Here is a 27,801-nt window from a genome sequence, read left to right on the forward strand (position 1 = left end):
ATTTTAAAAATTTATGAACATCAGCATTCAATGATCTCATGACAACTGAATATTCAGCTTTTCCATTCTATCAGTGGATAAAATGAACCTTGTCATCTTCAAAGTTCATTCTTTTTGAGTTCATTCCAAGAGCTGTACAAAATAGTATTTAAGATTAAAGATGGCGTGTCAATTGTAGCCTGTACAGGTTGGTAACATGTACTGAACTTACCTGTACATAGGAGGTTGCATAGTGTAATCCTAACCAGCTGCCTATATTGAAATGAAAGGTAATTTCAAATCAAGTATGTGAAACAAAACAGGAAATATTTCTATGTGTAGTATGTCAATTAGTGTCTAGGGAAAAAAAGAGACATTTCTGAAACATAATCCTTCATCAGAATGGATTTCAGTTTGAATTAAAGACCACAAGTCTAATTGCCCTTTCTGACTTTATTTTCACTTTAATTCATGTGTTAATTCAGCTGATGATGCACTTTGGAGGTTCTTTCACTGCTGTAATGTAAGAAAAGATTGTAGACATGGTCCCACAAATGGAAAAGACCAAATAATATGTTTCTGTGCTGTGAGGGATAAATGTTAGTGTGGGGATTGAATAAAAATCCCTTAGATATCTTCAAAATAGTCATACAGGTTTGTTCCTGTCAATCCTAAAGAAGATAGGTCATTTGTTTAATTTCCCACCTGGTGAAACCCTATTTCAAGGGTGAATACAAAATCTAATTGAGTAGAGCAAAAATAAAGAGGGAACAGCACATGGAATTGAAAAAGAATTGAAAGGAAAATAAATTTATTAGTAATTTACAAAACAATTAAAAACAAAGTAATGAGCAAAAGCATTGAAATGTTCTGGTAGAGGGTGCTTAACAGAATTGTTGAGCTCAATTTGACTTCAATGAGCAAGAAAATTTTGGAGAAGGTAAGGGTACTCTCGCGAGAGCAAATTTCCAGTTTGGACTGCAAATTTTGGATATTCATGGTTAACTAGGATTTGGCTTCTTGCCTGAAGTTTCAGTACCATTCACCAACAAATAATAGAGAAAGCTATTAACTTTGCCATTATTTTATCTGTACATTAAATTTCTGGGCGTCACTTTGGGAAGTAGTCTGGAGGTGATGCTATCATAATGCTGCTGATGTTGGCTTTCAGAGGCTGAGCAGCTCCACCTGCAGGAGAGGACTGGTGGATTTCTTGAATCTTTGATTCCATCCAAATTGCCTTGAAGCAGTCCCTGAGGAGGATTCCATTATAAATTTAAAGTAAACACCATGGGATAGGAAATAAATAGCACAAATGGAACTTATGGTATCTATGCTTTGTAGTGTCCAAATACAACAGCTTTATTAATACGATTCTCTTTTATAGGGAATATTATGAGTAAGGTGCAATGACTAATACAGGATCTTACAAGTACATTCATTAAATATGTTGCAGTTTATATGTAAACATTTATAAAAGGTGTTACACAATTGTTCATTTAACCTCTTGAGTACATTTCCTCCAAGTTGGTAGTGGGTTGTGCATTGTTGCGGTGCATGTGAAGGTTTTTTCAACGATTAAAAAAGTAGTAATGACAATATATTTACATACATTAATTGGTAAAGCATAGTGGATCCTGGATTCACAAAGAGAAGAATAAAGTGTTAAGCTGGAAAAACTCATGAATAACCTGCATATAGCATTGGTTAACTTGAGGCTGAAATATTGTATCCAATTCTGGTCACCTAACTGTAAAGAGGGTACAGAAAAGATTTAAGAATATTAAGACTTGTAGCTATCTCATGAAGACATCAAAAAGTCTTCTATAGATTTAAAGTAATAAATACAAGATGGGATCAGTTGAAGATGAAAATGGATAAATATGAAGATAGTGAGCACAGCAAAGACTCTCAATGGATATGTTTAATGTGCAGTTAAGGTCAGAGTTAAAATGCAAGTGATAAAATACAGGTATGTGTTGTTTAACGTCCATGACACGTTCTATAAAATTGGGCATTTTGCGATATGGACACCGTGTCATCATCATATTATATACTTAACAAAGCTATATGGGATACTGTAGTGAACCTGTAAATTTTTTTACTGGTGTGGGGTCCGCCACAGGTCTGTGGGGAGAGAGTGCAGAAGTGGGATCAGTGTGGGTACCGACACGGGACTGTGGTGAGAAATGAGAAAGCGAGGCAGTGGGATCAGTGTGGGGGCCAACACGGGGCTATGGGAAAAGACTGAGGTAATCTGATCAGTTTGGGTATACAGTATACAAATTCCTATAGCTAGCGATGATTTTTCTAAATTGTTGCGGACTTGCTCGTGGTAATAGAATGGGACCAAGGACGTATATGCAGTTGGACATTGCCCAAACAGGCGTTAAGCAGCACATACCTGTACTTAAAATCCTGAAAATTGATAGAGAAGAGTCATGAGATTGCTTGACTACATATGCAGTAGTTAAATCACCAAGTCTATTAGAATATACTGGAGTTTGTTGAGGGAACCAAGGTCTTGAAAAGTTCAAAAAATTGCCTCAAACCCAAAAGCTATAGGTTTTTCAGATTTAGGAAAGCATAATGACATTAGTATCCAATGGAACCATTGCAAATCCAGAGATGTTTTAATCCCTTTTTACTCAGTGATACAGAGCACCATTTCAACATCTACAAATGATACAAAGCAAACAAGTTTGAGTTAACAAAAGACATTCCAAAATAAACTATGAAAAGAATTAATACAGCACTGAAAGGGGTTATTTTGGCCATCAAACCCAGACAGTGCAAGGAAAGTCTATCCAATCTTATTTCCTAGGTCCTTCATCATTGCCTCCTCATATGCACCATCAATGAATTTGAGCATCATGACCAATTTGCTCTGCTTGGCATAAAATTTTATCTGCCAAAAGTCAGACTTATCTTTTCACACAAACTCTGTGGGTTTGATGGCCCAAATGGCTACCTTTAGTACTGTTATAATTCTATGATTTATATTGGAATATCCAAAAGGTCACGAATATAACGCAAGTGCTTTCTAATATCATGGTATTCCATTAATCCATTCCCCCTGGCCTAACACTTCTTCCAAAGGTCTTTTCATTTTGCGTTGCAGGGCCATCAACCATTTTGTCCTGGTGCTCTGGACCATCTAAGCCACTTTTCATTTCCACTTCTTGGCCCATCTTCAAAGCCGCCTTGTAAAACAACAGAGAAATCACAGCACAGGTCATGTGTCATGTCCACATGAGCAGCATCCTACTCTATTTATATTCGAAGACTCTACATCACTGCTTCAATCACTAATTTTAGCAGCACATCCTATAGAATAGCAGTCTTTGTTTTCAGATTTAAATCTTTCGTATCTCTGGCTCTACCTAGAAAGTCCTACTTTTTTTCTAATTTTAAGCCCATATTTGAAACTCAACATAAATCTAGAATTGGCGGCAAAAAAACTAATGGTACTTTACATTAAATAACTATTAAAATATGTTCACCACATGGTCTTGGCCTGGAAAACAACTGCCAAATGCTTCCAGGTCCTTTCCTAACCATATAATTCAGTTCCTTTCACAGCGCTGAGGAATATATCAAAACAGAATACAGTATTCTACCCACCATTCGTGTGCTTCAATTCCAGCCTGTGAGAAACACAAGGAACGGCTCCCTGCGAGTGGCTTAGAGGTCAAGAGGCATTCTAACAATTTTGTTACTATGGTGGTGCTTCTACCGCTCAATCAAATACAATCAATTTCATTGAGCTCTTCCTGTATCAGAGCCACATGGAAATGGAGCAAAGATGTCTGCTCCTTTTCTAACTGCCCACCTCCCTTTCCATCATTGATTTGCACATGGTTGCTTGTTCCATCTCTTTCATCAACTTGGGGGTGCAAGTTTCATACCTGAAATATGCAAAACTCTCAGAATGAACAGGGCCAAATGACCGTGCTCAGAGCACTGCTCTTGAGTTTCGATACATACAGTGCAAAAATACATTTTTTATGGAGACTAATTGTTGCACTATCAAAGCTGTGGCAACATGTCTGAAAAAGGGTGAGGCACCTTGGGTTTTGCAGTCTAGGGCTCCCATTCATCAGTGAGAAGAGTGAGACGGAGAACATTTTTGTGGAGGAGTTTTTTTGAGGTCTAAGATTAGAGTGTTGACTGCAAAGTTCATTGAAAGCAACTGATTGTAATGTAAGGGAGTTAATGTTATTATGATTTTCTCACCATCTTCCCTGCTTATTTTCTTTTTAAGAAATAATTGAGGGTCTTGTTTTACATATTAACCTTAAGAAATTCACCATAATAGATATATGAATAATAAAGTAATGACATTTCTCCTGATCAAATAATAACATTCAACAGATAAAATTTCACTCTCCATTCTGTGATATCAGATGATTTCAATGGGTGCAGACTGCAGAATACATAATCACAAGTATTACAGTAATATTACTGTGTCAATTAGGTCCTCTCATCCAGATATTGGGAAACACAAAAGGAATCAGAAGAGCCAAAATGGAGCAATAATTAGTGTGATAATGACCTTGCATCTGCTGATGAGGCTGATGCAGTTTCTCCTCTTCGTGTGCTTTCTCTAACTTTGCTGAACTCTTAAAGATCCACAGCTAAATGCTTTCATGTTTTCCATTGAGTCTTAGGAGTGTGTTAATAGTGAACTGTCATCTAAAATCAATATGTCAGAATCATGAAAGGGACTAACACACTCGTTTACATTTTCATTCAGTTCATTGGCCTTCTTGTTTGACTCCATTTACCTTCTCCAGATTGAAAATGCAGTTAATGAGAACTCACATGAACCCAGGCTGCATCCATCTTTTTTGTTGGATATGTTGAAGACACTCTATTCTCTGACCTCTTTACAATCTCCACCACTACCTTATAATGTAATTACAGTGGATGCAACTCCAAACCTTTCAACTCTTCCCACCATCCAGGAATCTATATGATCCTTCCAAGAGAAGCAGTAATTCATCTGCACTTTTTCCAAACCAGTGTTCTGCATCTGACATTCACATCGCTTTTACATTGGATACCTCTTGGGTGGACTTTGTAGAGTACCTGTGTTCGAATCACTAGGGTAAGCCTAAACTTCTAATTCTTCATTGCACTGCCTCTCCTACCTACTTGTGGCCACTGTACGGTCATAACTAACTAGTTTTGCTGTAGATTTCCTATTAGTAATATTAGCTCAGTTTTTCTCTCTCTCCATCAATACTTATTCATTAGCTGGACATATTTACAGTCAACATTTTATGGATTTTATGTACCTCCATAAATGCTTTTGTTAAACTACCAATCACAGGTTTCCATTTGCAGCTCATCCACTTGACAGCCCTGGCCTCACCCTAATCTATACATTCTCTTTGGCTTCTGAATTATATGGTTACGTCTATTCTCCCCATCCATTTTTTCAGAGATCTGACTAGATATATTCCACCTGAGACATTAACTCGGTTTCTCTTACCACATAATATTTGGGACAGACAACTTTTTTTCTTTATTTGCCCCTGTACTCCAGTTTCAAATTTGTAATCAAACAATTCATGTGATTAAAGTGCACATTCCAGATTTTGTTCAAGGTTATTTGTATACATTTTGGTTTGACCATGTTGAAATTACAGTACTTTTTATACATAGTTCCAATTCATGGCACCATAATATTTGGGATATTTGGCTCCACAGATGTTTGCGATTACTCAGGTTTTGTTTAATTGCTTCGTTGGTACAGGTATAAAAGAGCTAGACTTGCTTCTATGCTTTTGATCACCTTTGGAGTCTGTAGTTTCCATTTTCAACATGAGGACCAGAATTGTGCCAATTAAAGTCAAATAAGCCATTGTGAGGCTGAAGAACAAGAATAAACCAAAAGAGACATCGCCCAAACCTTAGGATTACCAAAATCAACTGTTTGGAACATCATTAACAAGAGTGTACTGGTGAGCTCAGTAATTGCAAAGGGACTGGTGGACCAAGGAAGACTCCGCTGCTGATGAGAGAAGAATTGTCATCATAATGAAGAAAAATCGGACAGATCAGAAACACTCCCAAGAGGCAGGTGTGGATGTGTTAATGACTACTGTCCGCAGAAGATTTCATGAATAGAATACAGAGACTAACTGCAAGATGCAAACTACTAGTTAGCCACAGAAACAGGATGGCCAGTTTAGAGTTTGCCAAGAAGTATTTAAAAGAGTCTGCAGAATTCTAGAAAAAGGACTAAAGGACAGATGAGACCAAGATTAACGTGTATCAGAGAGATAGTAAGACACACATGTCAAACTCAGGCCCGCGGGCCAAATTTGGCCCGTGATATAATTATATTAGGCCCGCAAGATCATATCAAATATGTATTAGAGCTGGCCCGCTGGCTGCCGCGCCAGTATAGCGCATGCACAGCTAATACTACAAATCCCAGAATGCTTTGCAAATGCGTTGGCGCCGGCCCATCTGCCCGCTAATCGCCCCCACTTCCTCTCTTTACTTTCATTAGCATCTGCGACCTGTCGCCCAACTCACATGTAATAAACCCCTTACGAAAAATGGCCAAACGAAAGACAGAAAACAGGACCTTTCAAGACAGGTGGGAGGCAAACTCTGACCCCAGAGTTTCATGAAATTGCATCTAAGAAGAGATGCCAAGTATCTGGTTTAGACCCAGGTGCATCAGAGTAAATCACAGTGTAGCAAGCTAAGCTTGGATTAATATTTTCTTTTGTTAACTTTGGACTGTTCATAGTTGAAAGATTGGATTTTCATTGAAGCAAGTTGTTATTTTTTTGACTTGTTGGCTTGTGATAAAAAAATACATTTAAATGGAGCTTAAAGGCTATAGAGAAATATTATTTATTGAACATTTTACTTCTCATTTGTTAATGCTTTTTCTGGAAAAAGTTTAACTAAAACTATTATTAAACATTTATTTTAATAAGAAAAAAGTTTAACATTACATATGTTGAAAGAAGAGAAAACATGCAGATGTTGTTGAAAATTTTCAATAAATATTTAGTTTGGCCCACGACTTAGTCCACGTTTTTAATTTTGGCCCTCTCTGAATTTGAGTTTGACACCCCTGTAGTAAGAGCAAAGTGTGGAGGCATAAATGAAATGCCCAAGATCCAAAGCATACCACCTCATCAGTGAAACATGGTAATGGGGGTGTTATGGCCTGGGCATGTATGTTTGCCACAAGTACTGGCACACTTATCTCCATTGATGATATAACTGCTGATGGCAGTAGCAAAATAAATTCGGAAGCAGAAGCTGAAGATGTCGGCAGCAGAGTCCAGGCAGAGCATCATCCAAGAAGATATTCAGCATCTGGTGATATCTATGAATCACAGACTTCAAGCAGTCATTGCATGCAGGGGATATGCAACAAAGTGCTAAACATGACTAACCCTTTGGACTCAAGCCACTTTTAACCTTTCATCATGATACTTTACAGTAGTAAAGTACAGTGCTTGGTTGGTTAAAAAACCAGTCCCAGAAAAACGGTACACTGAGTATATGCGTTTGTTGGTCGCCCCGGAAAACTGGGACATGGAGTCCAAAGCATTAATACTATGCTAGGACCCAAATAGTAAGGTGCCCTGAAATGACAGGACTATGTATAAAACGTGCTGTAATTTCCACATAGTCAAACCAAAATGTATACAAATAACCTTGAATAAAATCTGGAATGTTGCTTTAACTGCATGTGAATTTTTTGATCACAAATTTAAAACTGTGGAGCACAGGGGCAAATAATGGAAAAAATTGTTTGTTCCAAACATTATGGAGGGCATTGTATGTTGCTTCACCTGTTTAGTGTTTCCAGTATTTTCTGATTTTTATTTAGTACAAATCAGAGATGGTATCGCTGGAATGATCTTTACAATTAGCATTCATAGTTATCTAGCATAGCGAAGGGAGGTTTTCTTTGCAGGATTTGCTGTACACTTGATAGTTTGGAATAACTGCGATACAGTAAAATGATCGTTATCTGGAATTGAAGCAACTGGCAGCCTAAGGCAACTGGCAAAAAAAAAGCATAAAATAGATGAAAAAATATGAAAATTTAAAATTTGAACCCCTAGCAGTTAGCTTACCAATCATGCAACATGCAATCTCAAACAACTGGCAAATACACTTATCCAGCATCTACCAATCCCCATAGGTGGCGGATACAGGTTTTTTTTTTCTGTAGAATTTGTTTCAGTGAAAATGTAAGGTTACAAGGCTAAAATGAACAGGTTTGTGTCTCAAGTTGCATTTATCAGTGGATTACGAGAAACAAGAGAAAATAATACATTACTTTTTTTTAGCATCTCCAACACAGAACCCCAGGTACAACTCACCTCATCAACAGGAAGACGGATTTTCTCTTACCAACGTAGGTGGGGCCACATTAGCCGTGATCCCTAACAGCCTGAAATATTGGTTATGCATCTTTATCTTTGCTCTATAAAGTACAATTTGACTTGCTAAGTTTCTGCAGTATTGTAATTTTACTTCAATCAGTGTCTGCACTTTTGTGTTTTATTCTTCATTTCCTCATCCCAGTTGATTCTATTCAGTTTCCCACAATCCCAGTTAGATCCAGTCATCCTATATACAGCAACTGTTTTTGTATGCACATGGGTTTGTTTTACCAAACTTAATCTCAGAACAAACATACTTTATTACATTTAACCAATAAGAAATTCTAGTGTGGGATCAACAAAACAGATTTCCTTCTAACTTCCATTTTCTTCATTTAGTACATAGTTCTGAAGTAGGAATAAATGCTAATCTCCATTAGTGCAGACAATTACTTCAATACATTTCCATCACGAACCACTCACAATTCTTAGAAGTAATTTGACAATAAAAAAAAGCACTGCAAATAATTTAAGCTCTGTGTGATCCTGCAATAACCCCAGTCATCTCACTGTCTTAACACCAAATTATGGAGTGAGCCAGGAGGATCAGGATGAACCAACATAACTTGTGATTAACGGGTCTCTTTAGGTTGGGCAGGAGGGAAAAAAACACTTAGGAATCCTGCTCCTGATCATTATCTGTGTAAAGATGCAAGGATGGACTGTTAAAAAAAATGTTATAATTGCACAGAACGTAATAAAATTAATGCCTCATGAATTTAGTAGTATGTAATGGTTTAGAATATAATGACTACCCAAATTCTAAAATGAGAGAGAAGTGAGGCCTTGGAATATTTATCATATCTATTCCAACAGCAAATCAACCAGGCCAAATTCATCAACCAATGTTACAGGCTTCTTCACTAAAGTAGCTTAACACAGATGGGAAACAAATACCCAGTTGTACACATAAAAACTTTCCTAACAAATAGACAGAATGCAATGCAGAGCAACTTTTCAACAACCTGAAGGTTCAAAGTCATTGTGCAATACTGACTGCATCAAAACGTTCAGCCCACAATAAAGTCAGTATATTGTTCAAGAGGGCACTAATGATACAGCAACCACTTTTCTCCATTCATTTCTGTCTTTATCTGCCTTTGCTCAGTCATTTTAAAATCAGGTGTTTGATGTCTTTCTCCCATGCATCCATAACAGACAGAGATAAGGGTTCTTAGCCCTTTGTTCCACATCCAATCCACTGGAGCTTTATGATTTTGTCCAACTACTCTCATTTGCCAACAAGTCTAGTTTCATTTTGTGTGGATACATACATCTGTTCTATTTTCAATATAAGGATACAAAGAAAGTCTTCTGAAGAACAGGATTCCCCGCTATCCGAAAGTACAGCGTTCCTGTGAAACCTTTCATAAATCAAAATGGTGTAAAGCGAAGAAGCAATTACTGTTAATTTATATGGGATAATTTTTTGAGCATTTCCATTTTATGCTGTGTAACACCCTTACAACCTCTCTTAGGCTTTTCTGATACCTTAGGATACATTTTGCTAATGGGTGCACAAAATAAATTGAGATAAAGCACAGATGCTCAGACACAGTTCAAAGCCATGGCAGCTTGATGCAGAGTGTAGTTCCTGGGGAAGGAGTTTGGAGGTGCCACTCTCACTGCTCAAGGTGCGCCCTACCTCTATAACGGCACACTGCAAAATAAATGCCTAACACCATTTTCGCTCTTTGTCTTTTTTTGTAAAAGCGAAACTTCTCTTCAGATTTCTTTCAGTTAGTGAAAACAGGAAGAAATTAAGGTCCTTTGTAAAAGCGAAGTGGCATAAAACAAACTTTCAAAAACTGGGGGTTACCTGTACTTCATTTCAGACCGCTCAGCTGTCTTCCAGAACATCCAGATCTCTCAACTAAACAAAATTGTTATAGTAGGTAAATGTATGTCATTACTGTAATGTTGTTTCTAACTTAGATTTGCTTCAGTTTTGCTAGTTGCCCAATAATGAAGGTTATTCTGGTTCTTGCTAAGATAGGAAATTGTGTGATGGTTGCTCTGTTTTTGAAGTCTCATTATTGCAGTCTTATGTCATCTTTACTACATGTAAATTATTCCCTTGCATATTTTGTTGAACCTTTAGATTTCAGATTTATTGTCAGAGTACATACACGACATCACATACAACCCTGAGATTCTTTTTTCTATGGGCGAGGCAGAATGACCACTTATTGGTAGTGCAAAAAAAACTGTACACATCATATACATGTAAACAAATAATGAACTGTAAACAGATAACAAATGTAAACAAAGTGACTGTGCAATACCGAGAGAACTTTAAAAAAATCAATATAGTGCACAAGTCCTTAAATGCATCTCTGATCAGGTTTGTGGTGGAGGGGTAGCAGATGTTCTGAGCCGAGTGGTGGGAGTCTTGTGTCACCTCTACCTCTTTACTGATGGCAGCAGCGAGGACAGAGCATGTGCTGAGTGGTCTGGATCCTTGATGATTGCTGCTGCTCTCCAATGACAGCATTTCCTGTCAATGTTCTCAATAGTGGGAGGGTTTTGCCTGTGATGTCCTGGGCTGTGTCCACTAGCTTTTGCAGGGCTTTATGCTTAGGGGTATTGGTGTCCCCATACCAAACCAAGATGCAGTCAGTCAGCACACTTTCCACCACATATCTGTAGAAATTTGCTAGGGTTTCTGGTTGTCACACCAAACCTCTGCAAACTCCTGAGGAAGTAGAAGCACTAATGTACTTTCTTCACAATGCCATTAGTGTGTTTGGTCCAGGAAAGATCCTCCAAGATAGTGACTCTTAAGAACTTAAATTTGCTTACCCTCTCCACCTCTGATCCCTGGAAACCTCTGCTTTCCCTTCCTAAAGTCAACAATCAGTTTTGGTGACATTGAGTGCAAGGTTGTTGTTGCACCATTCAGGCAAATTTTCAATCCTCTTCCTGTATAATGACTCATCACCTTTCATTATACAACCCACTACCGTGGTAGTGTCAGCAAATTTGTAGATGGTGTTATTGTCATACCAAGCCAAACAGTCATAGGTGTAAAGTGGGTAGAGCAGGAGGCTAAGAACACAGACCTGTGGTGCTCCAGTACTGATGGAGATTGTGGAGGTGTACTTACCAATCCTCACTGATTGTGATCTGAAGGTGAGGAAATCCATGATCCAATTACACAACTTGGGGGGAGGGGGTTGACTCCCAGTCTTGGAGTTTGCTGACCAGTTTTGAGGGGATAATGGTGTTAAATGCCAATCTACAGTTGACAAAGAGCATCCTGATGAATGCATTTTTACTGTCTAGGTGTTCCAGGGCTTTGTGTAGAGCCAGTGAGGTGGCATCCGCTGTAGATCTGTTGCTATGAAGGGAAAATTGGAACGTATCCATGTCACCGCTTAGACAGGAGCAGATATGCTTCAACACCAGCCTTTCAAAACACTTCATTACTGTTGATGTAAGTGTTACTGGTCGATAGTCATTAAGGCAGGTTACTACATTATTGGGCCTGAATGATTGATGCCTGTTTGAAACAGCTGGGTATCACACCCTGCTGGATTGAGATATTGAAGTTATCATGAATACATTGGTAAATTAGTCAGGTGTAGTGGGCCGGATCAACCCCGCACATGACGGGCCGAATCACCATAGCGAACAGCCAGCATGGCAGGGCTCAGGGGCTTCCCCCCCACCCCCACCACGCCGAAGATCCAGGCTGCAGGAGCATATTGCCAGGGGAACAGCCAGGCCTCACAGCAGCATTATGACATCATTCCCATGAGCCTGCCGCCTCCTCTAAAAAGTCAGTTACTGGCTTACTTGCTTGGTGTGGACAACATTTATTTCAGCAGCTCTGCCTTTAGCAGTGCTACACAGCACAGATTTTTAAATCTTGGCAAGGTACTCCATTCGGGTCGGATTCTTTCCTTGGATTCACTCTCCTGAAAACAGATCATCCTCAGATTCAGACAGGATGGGATCATCAGGGGATGCGGGGTGCGGAGGGGTTGTTCTTCACTGTTACTGCTGTCAAATTGAGTGTAGAAGGCATTGATTTCCTCTGGGAGCGAAGCTTTGCTGTCTGCTACTTCACCAGATTTTGTTTTTGTAGCTGGTTATGGCATTTAGGCCCTGCCACAGCTGTCAGGTTTCCTTTGTTGTTGCCACTTTCATCCGAAATCTCCACATCACCTGGGAGATAACTTTTTGCAGGTCATACTTGCTTCTGTATTGAATTGGATCTCTGGAGTTAAATGCCTGTGATCTGCCTCTCATCAGGTTCTGGATTTCATTGTTCATCCAGGGCTTCTGGTTGGGGAAAATCCTGAACAATTTGGTGGGGACTCATCTCCAGCTGTTTTGATAAAAGTCTGTGACAGCCCTGTTGTAATCATTCAGATCCTCAGCTGAATTTTTGAACACCATCCAATCTGCTGACTCAAGGAAGTCCTGTAACCGTTCTTCAGCTCCTGTGACCATCTTCTAGAGCCTCTCCTTTTTGGCTCTGCCTGTATGAAGGCAAACGAAGCACAGCCAAGTGATCCGATCTTGGTGTAGAAGTGATCGATTGTGCTGGGAACTCTGGCACAGCATGTTACATGCTGGTGTTAGTTGAGCAGGGCTTTCTTGACACAGTCCTGGTTAAGGTTGCCAACTAAGATTTGAAGTGCATCGGGCTGGGCCGTGTGTTGTTTACTGACCACATCATGCAGCTCCACAAGTGCCTGTTTGTAATTGGCTTCGGGAGGGATATAAACTCCGGTGAGAATCACTGATGAGAACTCTCAGAGTAGATAGAAGGGTCTGCATTTAATTGAGATTTGTTCTACAGCAGCAGAGCAGGTCATCATAACCTCAATGTCCGTGCACCACCCAGTATTAATGAAAAAGCACTCACCGCCTCCTCTAACTTTTCCAGAATCTGAGTTCCGATCCAGTCTATGAATGGTGAAACCATCAGGTCAGATAGCGGTGTCTGGTGCGTTCTTGGTTACCCAGGTCTTGGGTGCAGCAAACAACCTGTCTCTGCCCTCAGTTGTCAATTTTATTTTCAAGTGACTGGACATTCACCAGTAATATGGATGGCAGAGGAGGTCTCAGACCCCTGCACTTCGATCTTCTTTAGATCCTGGCCCTCACTCCACGCCTCTGACCTTGATCTTGGTGGTGGCCTGTTCTTTTAAGGCCTCTGCCTTCCAACTGGCCTGTTCCTGACTCAGCCATTACCTGGGAGATTTGTAGATTGTTAACTGTGTTCAGCAGCTGGTTGGTCATGAAAAAACTGCATGCAGTTAATTGTAGCGAAAGCAGTTGGGAAGGCATTTTAAAGGAGTATTTAACAGGGGTTCTGCAGCCTGCAGAAAGTAGCCATAGGTTCCTGGAGCTATTTTTAATTTTATATGGAATCTCTATTATTTCCTTGAGCTCATCTACAATTCCAGCTATTATTTCAGTATTAATTTCAAAACAAAGAAATGTCAATTCTACATCCCCAAACTACCACAACTCTAATGCATCTGGCAAAATTGGTTTGATGAAAATATAGCTTTAGTGTACAGGTGATGCTGTAAATTAAGAGTTGATTACTGTTTATATTTTTGTAAAGTTCTATCACTAGACTTATCATTGTAGAGTAACAGTATGCTCCTTCATTGTCAGCCAAGCTGTCAAAGGCATTTTTTAATATTTTAAATTATGATAGAAAGTGAAATAAGTCAAATAAAACAAAAAGCAAAGGTGAAAAAGATCTTGGACAGTTGTGAAGAGATTGAAAAAGAGACTCTCAACACAAAACCAATACAGTTTTCAAAATCTGAAGAAGAGAACAAGAGGACAAGGGAGCTGTGGAGGGAGCAATCCCTACTTCACACAGCCACACTGAAACTTCGGTCTTTGGCCTCCTTCTGTCAAGTTGAGGTCACCTGCAAATTGGATGAACATCTTATGTTTAAGCTCAGCAGTCTCCATTTTCCATAGGGGTTGCTCCCTCTGCGACTCCTTCGTCCACTCATCCATTTCTACTGATTATTCCCTTGGTACCTACTAGCCCCTGTGATCACAAGAAGTGCTACACTTGCACTTACCGTATACCTCTTCCCTCACCACTATTCAGTGTCAACCAATCCTTCCAAGTTAAGAAACACTTCACCTGCGAATCTGTCATTTACTGCATCGGGTGCTGCTGATGTGGCCTCCTAAACATCAGGGAGACTGGTCGCAGACTGGGAGATCACTTTGTTGAGCATCTTCGTACTGTTCGCTGCAACAGCAAGGACCTCCCAGTGGCCAACCACTTCAATTCCACACCCCACTGTCACATTGACATGTCTTTCATGGCCTTATGTGCTGCCAAGTTGAAGCCTCCTGAAAATTGAAAATTGGAGGAAGAATATCTTACATTCTGTCTCAACAGTCTCTCACCAGACAGCATCAAAAATGTCTTTGCCAATTTCCATTCACCACCCATCCCCCCCAATGGTCTCTCTTTCCCTCATCCCTGTCTCTCTTCTTCCAGCTCTCCACCCTATTCTTTTCCTTCTCCTACATTTTTTTTTAGCCTTCAGCTCTCTACCCATCACTTCTCAGCTTCTTTTTCTTCCACCCTTCCACCTATTACCTCTTAGCTGTTATCCTGTTTTATTCTCCTATCTTAAGCATCTGCCCAATTTTCAGCACTCCTGAAGAAGGGCTCAGGCCCAAAAAGTCAACTACCTTTTACTTTCCATGGATGCTATGTGACCTGTGAGTTTCTTCAGCAGTTTTGCATATTCTTAGTGCTCCACAACGCCTGCTGGGCATGCCTTCTTGACTGTTGGACCATTGGTCTCTTCTGCTCAATTCACCAGGACAAGATTTCACAAGCTGGCATAGACAGATCCCCTACCTCACCAAGTGTCAAAGATGCTAAGAGCATGACAATACACTTAGACGTCCTGGTCATCCAATGCAGCAAGGGAGGTATCCAGCCGTTAAGGTTGTCTGTGCCACTGGATGAAGGTCTTTTCTGCCAAGAGAGCAGGATCACCCTTGTGTAACGGCCGTTCCACTTAAAACTCCATTCCGCACAGGTTTCTGTTGAGCGATTCATCTCAGTTAACCCAACTCATTAAGTCCTGTGGCATTGGGGGAATGGAGAAACAATAGGTGAGATGACCACTGTAGTTGTAGCCTCACAAACTTGTAAGTAGGCAACCTTTGGACCAGTGGTTGTTCATTTCTGTACCGGGGTCAGCAGAGATGTCCGGCAGCATCCAGGGCGACTGCGCAGTCCTTTTTAGGACAGCACTACCCATCCTCACATGAGGAAGGGGGTTAGAAAAGGTACCTGAAACGTTGCCTGCCCCACAACAGCATCTGGCTAACTAACCATGGCCGGCTGATCATCTCTTTAGCAGTCGACATACAAGAAAAAAAAATCAAAGAAAACTTATTTTTGGAGCCTGGTAAGTCTGCACCTTGCTGGATAGAGACAAGGTGGCAAGGCCTGAAAGATGGGCAGCACTCATAGCGGCTGAACTTTGCCGTTATCACATTGACATGGCTGCACTCAGTGAAACCAGGCTTGCAGACGAGGGTTCATTACAGGAAGCAGCAAGTGGATATCCATTCTTTTGTAAAGGAAAACCACAGACTGACAACAGGATCCACTGAGTAGGTTTTGCAATCAAAACTGCCCTGCTGAAGAACACCCCTGGAATCCCACTGGAATCAATAAACATATCATGAAATTCCACTTCCCTCTTATGAAGTCCCGGCATATCACCATTTTCAGTGTCTAAGCACCAACTTTCAGATGAAGACAAGGAAAGTTTCTACAAGGACATGGACCAGACTATTCAGACAAACCCTACCAGTGACAATCAAAGACTGTCAACAAGTCGTTCAACATCAGCAGACTGCAAGATCCAGGTCAAGTCCAACATTTTCAAGATGTACTTTAATGAAAAGCTCTCCAGCAATTCACTGCTTGTGGGAACCTGTTCTGAAAGGTTGAAGCAGTTCAAAGATGTTCTCATGCAGACTGCAACAACTATATTTGGAATGAAAACTCAAGATTGGATTGATGAAAACCACAAAACCATTTCAGCAGCCCATGACCTGTCATCTGTGTCAAAGAAGGCAAGTTTAAACATCTGCAGTCCAAAGAACAGGTGGAACTGCGAGAAATGAGAGACAAGTGGTGGCAGAGAAGAGCTGATCAGGTGGAATGCTACGCAGACATGCATGCCACCGGAGAATTTTTCAATGCCATGAAGTCAGTTTATGGTCCTTATAAATCAGGATGCTCCCCCTTTCTGTCATCAGAAAGGTCAAGCCTGATCAAAGACTAGGAAAGATTGAAAAACCGGTGGGGTAAATACTTTTCCAACCTACTCAATAGGCCGTCCACATTTGATCCTGATGTCTTACAGCACATCCCTCAGCAGCCAGTCCCAGATGACCTAGACTTGTCACCCTCTACTGATGAGATCAATAAAGCAATTTTGCAGATTAATTCAAATAAAGCAACAGGGCGGGATGGTATTCCTGCCAAGATCTACAAAGCTCTAAGCCCAAATGCATTACAGGATATCCTGGAAGGCAGAAGAGATGCTTGACGACTTCTGCAATGCCCTCATCATGGCTCTCTACAAAAATAAGGGAAGCAAATAAAACTGTGTAAACTACAGGAGTTATCTCACTGCTGTCCATCGCAGGTAAGATTTTCGCCCACATCCACTTGAACAGATTCTCAGAAAGGAATCTCTCAGAGGCACAGTGCTGCTTTCAGCCAGAACAGAGTACAGTGGACATGATATTTGCCATGAGACAAGTTCAAGAGAAGTGCATTGAGCAGAACAAACCTCTTTATTCTCTCTTCATTGACCTGACGAAGGCATTTGGCTCTCTGGATCATCCTGAGACATTATGGATCCCAAAGGAAATTCTTAAAAATGATTCAGTTGCTCCATGACGGAATGACAAGACAGGTCACTGCAGTGCTGATACATCAGCTGCATTTGCCATTTCTAATGGGGTGAAGCAGGGTTGTGTACCAGCCCCAGTCTTGTTTAATCTGTTCTTCACTTGCATGTTGTCATGTGCTGTCCAAGGTCTAGAGGAGGGAGTGTACATCAGGTACTGATTGGACAGCTCTCTCTTTGACCTTCGCCACTTGAACGCATGGATGAAGTGCCTCGACACAGTCATTCAAGAAACCCTTTTTGCTGATGACTGTGTGCTTTTGGCGCGCAAAGATAGTGATCTACAGTTAATGATGAACAAACTCTCAGACGATGCTGCGCTCTTTGGCCTGACCATAAAACCTGAAAAAGTCTGAAGTACTCCATCAGTCCATACCATGCACCAACACCACAAAACCAAAAATCACTGTTGACAGCACCCAGCTGACAAATGTAAACAGCTTCAAATACTTGAGGAGCATCATCTTGAGTGATGGGCCTTTGCACAAAGAAATTCAACTCCAGGATCAGCAAGGCCAGCCGAACTCTGGGGAGGCTACATACCAGAGTGCTCAATCAACACAATGTCCACATCTCCACAAAGCTGAAAGTCTACAGAGCTGTGGTCATCCCTGCTCTCCTATATGGATGTGAGACCTGGACTCTATACCAACATCACATCAAACAACTGGAGAAATTTCACATGTGCGCCATCTGTTCCATCCTTGGCATCCATTGGCAAGACCCTGTCTCCAATCTAGAGATCTTAAGTCACACAAAGTCCACCAGCATTGAGCCTCTGATTATCAGAGCCCAGGTGTAGTGGGTGGGACACATCATCAGAATGGACAACTACCATATGTATCGCCAGCATAGTGAACTGAAGACCGACCGGAAGGAGACTTCAAGATCGTTCACACAAGTGCTATAAAGTCGCTGGGAAGGAATATCTGCCTTACTGTGGCATCCAGCCAAGAGAACTAGAAGCTGCAGCTGCTAACAGGTCCAGTTGGCAAGCCCTGTGCTATGAATCCTATACCAGTTTCAAAGACAGGCACTGCCAAATACTAATGGAAAGCCGTGAATGGTGTCACAAAGCAGCAGCCAGGGTTATTACAAAAACGGACTTCTAGTACCTCAATTGTGCCAGACTTTACGTTTCCAGACTGGGACTGCAAACTCACCTTCATGTCCACAGATGAACTGCACAACAACATGTCTTCTTCAAACCAAAGGTTGACCAATAATAATTTGCTTACTGCACACAATCATTAGTCATCCCAGACAGATGAATTTTGGAATAGTCAAGGCTTATGCTGGTTTACAATATCCTGGAACATGCTGAATTCAGATCAGGAAGAATCATCATAGAACAAAATTTAACTTTAATCCCTTTAAAATAATGTACCCTGACTACCAAAAATTCACAAGTTTTAAAATTAATATAAATCAACATCAGAACCCACATTTAATGAAGTGATGAAAGACAATGATTCTTTACTTATTTATATGACTGCAAACTCACCTGCAAACAATATTCTTTACATATTATTACTGAGTCTGTGATGCCAAAAATGTAAGAGTGATGGTTTGACCAAAAGATTGAAAACTTGTATAAAGCAGTTTGAGATGTTTTATTTTTACTTACAATGATGTCATGCTGCCCAAACACAGGCATTTCCCAAAGCGACTGGTTGGTGAACTTGTTGAAGTAATATGGCCTGTTTTCTCTTCTACTCCAGCACTTCGACCATCCTGCCTGCACCAGCTCATCTAAAGATATAATAAAGGTTTAAACAAATTGAAAACAAAACAATTACATTACATGCAAAATTCACTTAGCCACAGCTTAGTCAAATCAAGTCCAAGGCATTTTGGCTTTACTAAATTAGTTTAAGAGTTGAAAATAGTGCTCTGAGATTATAGTCTCAATTTTCCACTAAGGAAATGAAATACAGTATATTAAACCAAATCCTCTAATCCACTCTTTCACCAACCTTCACCCTACCCCAATAGAAACTGCTGGTTAAATTCAGGAGAACAAAATCCAAGCAAACTCTTTCAGTGCTGAGAGCAGACACAAAACTGATAGAAATCAAAATTGACACTCATTCACATGCTTGGTCTTTTTCATTCTTCATAGTCCAGGGCATAAAACTATAATCATCCAACCTGACCAAATAGAATCTTAGATACAAGTGTATCAGCTATACCAGAATAATGTTCACCAGAATAAGCTCAATTAAGGTCTCATTTCACATGACAATGCATTTCTTGGCAATGTGGGGTGATGGACAAGCAAAAATGTTCCTGTTTCCCAACAAGCCCATAGGAACTTGTGACCGCCTGTGACTCCTGATGGAGTCTCATTTAACATCTTAACAAAAGGTGAATGAATTTTCAACAGTTTTCTGTAATTTACGAGAAATCCGAAAGCAGAGTGCCAATGGTCTTTGAGCTCTTTCATAGGAACTATCATTAAACTACACATATGCAGCTTTGGACAAGGTATGAAAATATAATAAATAACTGAAAATTAATGAATTAATTATATTATAGTGGCCCATGGCAAACAGCCATTGAACACAACCATCAGCATGCAGGATGAGACCCCCACTCCCATAGGCTTCAGGAATAGCGGACGAATCGACCAATCACCGCCAGCAGATTGCGAGGGGTCCAATCCAGGTTCGTGCATCTGGGACAGCCAATCAGCTGCCAGCCTCGCTCAAGCCACACCCCAGTTATGACACAACTGGCTGCCTATAAAAAGCAGAGCTGCAGCCCAATAAAGCCAGTGTCGATTACACTTCCTTGGTGTGTGTGTGTGTGTCTTCTTTCATGCTCAAGCTACAACTCATTATACCTCGAGCTATAACCGTAGTGACCCCGCTGCAGTGGTGATCCTGACTGGTCCAAACAGCGTTTTGGAACCAACAATGGAGGAACAGCCAACAATCAACGCCATAGTATTGAAACTGCCAGGCTTCTGGATGTCATAACTACAGGAGTGGTTCCAGTAGGCCGAGGTGCAGTTCACCAGATCTCCACAGATGGCATGTGCTACTACCACATGATCAAAGCCCTCGATCAAGACACCGCAGCCCACATCATTGACTTCCTCCAGCAGCCCCCAGAGCAAGGGAAGTATGTGGCCATCAAGGAGCTATTAACCCACACTTTCAGGTTCTCAAAGCGTGAGCACACGGCCCAACTGCTGCACATCGACGGTTTGGGAGTCAGGGACCCTTCCACCCTCATGAGTGACATCCTTGCTCTCAATGATGGTCACACTTCTTGCCTAATGTTCCAGCAGATTTACTGGAGTGGCTGCCTGAAGAAATCTGGCTGCTCATCGTGGAGGAAGATTTCAACCTCAGGAGGTTGGCTGCCCAAGCAGATGTGCTATGGTTGGCGAAGAGTGGTGCCTGCGCTTCGTTCAAACAGGTGACAGCACCTCATCAACAATGCCCGGCCAGGAAGCCCGCCGACCAACCACCCGACCGACGCAACCCACCAGTGAGCAGTACTGTTTCTATCAACAACAGTAGGTTACTGAGGCCCATCAATGCCGCTCCTCCTGTGCGTTCCAGGGAAACGCCAAGGCTGGCCATCATTGATGGCTGCGACAACCAGCCAACTGTATAGCCTCCTCCACATCCAAGACACCATCGGGCCAACGTTTCTTGGTGGACACTAGGCCACAGTATAGTGTCTTCCTCCATCCAGCTTAGAGGGTCACAGCAGCAAGGTGGGCTGCGAGCTTCGAGCAGCAAACAGCTCCAATATTCTGACATTTGGCACCTGTATAATTCCCCTCCACTTTGTGGACAGAGAATTCACTTGGAAATTTATGGTGGCGGCCATACAACAACCGTTACTGGGTGCTGATTTCCTGAGAGCCAACTCGCTACTGGTAGACATTAAGGGGCATGGGCTAGTACAAACCTGGACATTTCATACACTCTTGCTCAAGGGCACCGAACTTACTAACCCCCATCTGCACTCGGTGAGTACTGCTGACAACGAATTTGCTTGAGTATTAGCGGAATTCCCCTCCATCACTACGCCACATTTCAACTCGGCATATCCTAAACACGGGTTAGACACCAAATTATTACGGAAGGTCCTCCCCTCCACACCAGGGTGCGGCATCTCCCCCCGACAAACTTAAATTTGGCTAGGGAAGAATTTTGAAAGATGAAGGAACTCAGCATTGTGCAGTGCTCAGATAGGCCATAGGCCTCCCCCCTCCATATGGTACCCATGGCAGCAAGAGGTTGGAGACAGTGTGGAGACTACCATCGCCTAAATGAGGCCACCACGCCTGAAGGTATCCCATGCCCCATATCCAGGACCACCACTAATCTGCAAGGGACATGGATATTCTCTAAGGTGGATCTCATCAGGGGTTATCATCCGATCCCAGTTCACCCCGATGACATTCCCAAAACTGCAATCATAACTCCCCTTTGGATTGTTTGAATTCAGGCTGAAAATTGCAGGTCAGACTTTCTGGAGGTTGATGGACGCAGTGGGCCAGGATCTGCACTTCGCCTTCGTCTACCTCAATGACATTTTAATAGCCAGCCACACCCACACCGAGCACGCCACCATTAATCCAGTCAAGTGCCAGTTTGGCTGAGTGACAAATTATTTCCTGGGCCATCACATTGACCCACATGGGGCCAGGCCATTACCCACCAAAGTGGACGCTATTCGTTCCTTCCCCAGACCATTAACCATGAAGGGACTGCAAGAGTTTGCAGGTATAGTCAATTTTTATCATCGCTTCATACCTGCAGCAGCCTGTATCAGCATCATAAGCCCTTTATTTCCCTTCATGGCAGGGCCCAGTAAATGGACACAGGTGACTGAGGGTTTCCAAGCAACCGAAGACACTTGAGCCAAAGCCACCCTCCTGATGCATCCAAGGACAGACGCCCAGTCCGCCCTCACGGTAGACACTTCCAGCATAGCGGTTGGGGGTGTACTTGAGCAACTGGTTAATGGGCAGGGGCAGCCGCTGGCCTTTTTCAGTAAACATCTCAGGCCACCAGAGCTCAAGTACAGTGCCTTTGATAGGGAGCAGCGTTCTGCATTTCCGTTACTTCCTGGAGGGCAGGAAGCTCAAAATTTACGCAGACCACAAACCACTTACCTTTGCTTTCAGCAACGTGTCAGAGACCCATGGTCAGCCAGGTAAGAGTGGCAACTGTCCTACATATCTGACTTTTCGACAGATATTGAACATATCGCTGGCAAGTCCAATGTGGAGACTGATGCCCTATCCTGTCCGGCTATCCTAGCAGTTCATGACCCCTCCTCGGGTATCGACTATGCGGCCCTGGCAGATGTGCAGCAGGCAGACCCTGACATACCAGTGCACTGGACAGCACTTACAGGCCTGCAACTGGAGAACATCCAGATCGCTCCAGGTAACTGCATGCTGTTCTGCGACACTTCAACTGGCAAACCACGTCGCGTCATTCCGGTCACATGGAGAAGGCGAATTTTCGATTCGGTCCACAATTTGGCTAACCCCACTATCAGGACTACAGTTAGGATGGTGGCCAACAGGTATGTCTGGCACGGCCTCTGTAAAGAGGTTACTTAGTGGGCCAAAAGGCATCCAAGGTCCAGCTCCTCATTAAACCCCCTCCTCAGCCCTTCGAACCAGCACACCATCGTTTCAGCCATGTCCATATAGACATTATGGGGTCCCTATTTATACCCAAAGATGCACGTTATCTTTTGACCAATGACTAGATGGCCAGAGGCAGTGCCACTACCTGAAATCTCAACAGAGACATGTGCACGAGCATTACTGAACAATTGGGTGGCATGTTTCAGGGTCCCCGAACTTTTAACATCTGACAGGGGACCCAATTCACTATGGACCTGTGGACCGCCTTAGCAAATGCCCTGGGGACTCAACTCCATCACACCACAGCATACTATCCGCAGGCCGACAGGTTGGTGGAGAGGTTCCACAGGCACCTGAAGACAGCTCTGATGGCTGAACTCACGAACTCCCTTGGGTTCTGCTAGGCACCTGCACCGCCCCGAAAGAGGATCTCAAGGCATCCTCTGCTGAGTTGGTCTATAGCGCACCCCTAGTCATCCTGGGCAAATTCGTGGGTGCTTCTGAGAACTTAGCAGAATCTGGTGGCCACATTGTCTCAAATGTGTGAGCGCCTGGGCTCACTACTCCCAGTTAAGCCCAGAGCTAACGGGCAAGCTAGTGCCTTTGTCCCAAAGAACTTTGCAGACCGTCACTACGCATTCGTCTGACGCGGGGTCCACCGGCCTCCTCTTCAATGGCCTTATGAAAGGCCATACCGCATCGTCAGACACAATGGCTCCACCAGCGTGAACATTGGCAGCAGGAAGGAGACCTGTATTCGTCCGACGCGGGGTCTACCGGCCTCCTTTTCAACGGCCTTATGAAAGGCCACACCGCATCGTCAGACACAATGGCTCCACCAGCATGTTGAACATTGGCAGCAGGGAGGAGACCTTCATGCTTGAATGGCTGAAACTGACCCATTTGGACATTAACCAGCCAGTTACTCACCTGACCCCATGGGGCAGGGATCAGCCGCCAAAAGACAGTGTCCCGATCGCCGATTCTGGGGGGGTGGGGGTTATGAGGTGGCCCACAAACAGCCATGGAACACGACGATCGGGCAGACAGCATGCAGGATGAGATGCCCACTCCCATAGGCAACAGGAATAGAAGTCAAACCGACTAATCACTGCCAGCAGATCGCAGGGGATCCAATCTGGGCACACGCATCCAGGACAGCCAATCAGCAGCCAGCCTCGCTCAAGCCATTTCCCAGTGGTTACACAGCCTGCTGCCTATAAAAGGCAGAACTGCAGCCCAATAAAGCCAGTGTTGATTATACTCCCTTGGTGTGTGAGTCTTCTTTCAACCTAGAGCTATAACCCATTACACTCTGAGCTATAACCGTAGCGGCCCGCTACAATATAACCCTCTGTCTTAGCACAATGAGCATCTGAGCAGTACAACCAGAGTTTCTATGGGAATTTGTAAATTGCTTAAAACAGGCCATTTTTTCCAGTCTCTAAAGTACAAAACTGCAGATACAAATAAAAATAAAGAACAGAAAATGTCAGAAACATGCAGTAGGTTAAAGTGAACCTGTGCAGTCACCATTTCAGATCAATGACGCCTCATTTGATAACAAGCCAACTTCACTGGCAGTTTTTATGGTTGCTATCATTCTTTCCCACTTCAGTCTTGATAAAAGTTTCCAAACCAAAACATTGACATTTCTCTCCATGGACACTGCCTGACCTGCTGAGCCCCTCCAACTTTCATTCTTTGATTATAGATTTCAGGATTTGCATTTCTTATGTATCTCAACTTTTCTGTCATTTTATTTTGCAAACCTCTGGTCTCTGTTTATTCAAACATGTTGGAAAAACTATTAGAAAACAAGAATACAGGTCACTCATTCCCTTTGTTCCCACTCCGTGTCTTAACACAGTCTTTTATTTATGTTCTAACTAACTATATCCCATGATTCTCATAATATCTAAATATATGTCAGTAAAAGCACAATGCTGGAGAAACTCAAAAGATCAAACAATGTCCTTTATATAGCAATGGTAAAAATACATTTCAGGTTTGAGCCCTTTATTAATGTATGGAAAAATGTCAATTAAAGAGCAGGGGAGAGGAAGCATAGTTGCAAAGGCAGGAGGTAATAGATGGAGAAGAGCAGCAGCAAGATGGGATGGTTGGGTGAATAGAAGGAAGGGTGGGAAGGTGAGCAGGAAAGGGGGAGGGAAAGCAGGTTAGAGGGAAAGCAGGTTAGCAGAAACCAGAAAAGTTGATGTTAATGCCATCTGGCTGGAGAATGCCAAGATGGAAAATCAGGTGTTGTTTCTCCATTTTACAGGTGGTCTTGGTGGGATAGTAGATAGGCCATGGACAGACATGTTAGTATGGGAGTGTAACACAGAAATGAAATGGTTGGCTACTGGAAGGTCTCCGGTCTTTTCCGGTTTCTGCTAACCTGCTCTCCTCTCCTCCCCATCCTTCCCTCTCTATTCACTTACCCATCCCTCCTCCTCTTGTTTGCTGCTGTCCCCTCCCTCCTTTCTCCACCAATTACCTCCTGCCTTTGCGATCACATCTCCCTCCCCCCCACCCAGTTCTTTATTTAGACATCTGCCGACATTTTTTCATACTTTGATAAAGGACTCAAGCCTGAAATGTGGTTCTCAAAAACCATGCATCTTGGCGCCTCACAGTTCGGCGGGCAGCAACCTCCTTTGAAGAAGACCGCAGAGCCCACCTCACTGACAAAAGGCAAAGGAGGAAAAACCCAACACCCAACCCCAACCAACCAATTTTCCCCTGCAACCGCTGCAACCGTGTCTGCCTGTCCCGCATCGGACTTGTCAGCCACAAACGAGCCTGCAGCTGACGTGGACATTTACCCCTCCATAAATCTTCGTCCGCGAAGCCAGCCAAGCCAAAGAAGAAGAAAGAAAAATAAAGGACACTGTTTGACCTGCTGAGTTTCTCCAGAATTGTGTTATTTCAACCATGGTTGAAAATACACTATGTTGTGTGGAAAAAAAATCTCATTTCTGTATTCATTAGCTGACCAGCTATTTTGAAATAGATTCCTAGTTCTAAACACACCAAACAGCAGAAACATCACAATAACACAAGATGTAGCAGCAGGAGAAAGCCATCTGGCATGTCGAGCCTGCTCCACCATTAAATAAGATCATGGCTGATCAGGCAGAGGACTTAGTTCCACCAACCTGCCTTTTCTCATTACCCTCAACTCCCCTACTTATAAATAAAATCTGACCAACTCTGTCTTAAATATATTTAATAAGGTAGTTTCTCCTCCTTCCTCGGTCAGAAAATTCCACAGATTCATTACCCTCTGGGAGAAGCAGTTCCTTTTGGCCGCCATTCTAAATCCACTCTTTGAATCTTGAGCATGTGTTCCCCAGTTCTAGTTTCACCTACCAGTAGAACCAACTTACCTGCCTCAATTTTATCGAAGCTTTTCATAATTTTATACATTTCTACAGGATCCCCTCTCATTCTTCTGAATTCTAGGTGACTCAATCTCACTTCATTGGCTAACACATTCCCTTAACTCTGGAATCAACCTAGTGAAGCTCCTCTGCACTATCTCCAAAGCCAGTACATCTTTTTTTTTTAAGTAGGAAGACTAGAATTGCAAGCAGTACTTCAGGTGCAACCTCACCAGTAATCTGTACAGTTGCAGAAGAACCTTCCTGCTCTTCATTTCATCCCTCCAACAATGGAGGCCAACATTCCATCCTCTGATCAATGTGATTTTCCACTCAACATAGTGCTATCACCAAACTTGGATACGCCACACTTGGTGCTCTCTTCCAAGTCATGAATATATATCAACATTTATGGGCCAAGCACTGACCCCCTGAGCACTATGCTTACTCTAATTGCCAATTAAAAATACACCCATTTAACCTAACTCTCTGCCTTCTATTGGTTAACCAATCCTCTCTCCGTGCTAATAATTACCTCCAACTACATGCCTCCTTAACTTATGGATAAGTATTTTATGTGGCACCCTGTTGAATGCCTTCTGGAAATCCAACCATACGACATCCAGTTTATCTCCATCCACCGGGTTCGTTATATTCTCAAAAGAACTCCAGCAAATTTGTCAAACAGGACCTGCACTTCCTGAATCAATTACCCAACCCCACAAAATTTAATACATTTGAATAAGAACTCTCCCATTCTTTCAAATTCTAGAGTATTTGTCTGCATACAACAAACTTGCTATTGCGGAAATCACAATGAACCTTTGCTAAATCGTACAAAAACATCTTTTCTCAAATAGGGAGAACAGTCTGGTACAACATATTCTAGACATGATCTCAGAAAGGTTCAAAATAATTGGAGCAAAAAAATGTCTGCTCACACACTCAAGTCCTCCTGCAATAAAGGCCAATATATTATATAACTCGAAATTTAAAAAAAATACTGGAAACAGTAGCTCAGGTAGTATCTACAAAAAATGAAGCAAAGTTAATGTTTCTGTTTGAGACACTTCATTAGAAGTCTATTTGCCTTCCAAATGCTTGTTGCATCTGCATGTTTATTTTTATTGATTGAATAACCTAATTTTTCCACAGTTAGCAGTTAGTGTAAGGGCGGCTTGGTTAGCGTAGCAGTTTGCGCAATGCTGCTACAGTGCCTGCAATCAGGACCGGGGTTCAAATCCCACAATGTCTGTAAGGAGTTGGTACGTCCTCTCTGTGTCTGTGCGGATTTTCCCTGGGGTCTCCTGTTTCCTCCCACTGTTCAAAATGTACTGGGGGTTATAGATCAATTGGGTGGCACAGGTTCAAGGGCTGAACAGGCCTGTTACTGTGGTGTATGTCTAGTTTTTAAAAATGTTTAAAAAAATTAAATA

The 27,801-nt window shown here is 42.3% G+C and overlaps 1 protein-coding gene across 7 annotated transcripts in view; it reads right to left on the reverse strand.

Annotated features, from left to right (window-relative positions):
- Nucleotides 1–27,801, reverse strand: part of pcif1 (phosphorylated CTD interacting factor 1) — a 120,746-nt gene that overhangs the window by 80,904 nt on the left and 12,041 nt on the right. For 6 of the 7 annotated variants that reach the window (XR_011340045.1, XM_069884706.1, XM_069884707.1 and 3 more), the window contains one exon: nucleotides 18,981–19,105. Coding sequence is in view for 6 of the 7 variants with exons in the window: in XM_069884706.1 (XP_069740807.1) it covers nucleotides 18,981–19,105 (125 nt within the window). In the remaining variant the exon portion in view is untranslated. Of the gene's footprint in view, nucleotides 1–14,538; nucleotides 14,593–18,980; nucleotides 19,106–27,801 lie in introns of those variants that run through there. The other variant, XM_069884712.1, reaches the window with a different exon arrangement.

The sequence above is a fragment of the Narcine bancroftii genome, chromosome 6 (genome assembly GCF_036971445.1).
Source record: "Narcine bancroftii isolate sNarBan1 chromosome 6, sNarBan1.hap1, whole genome shotgun sequence".
NCBI lineage: Eukaryota > Metazoa > Chordata > Chondrichthyes > Torpediniformes > Narcinidae > Narcine > Narcine bancroftii.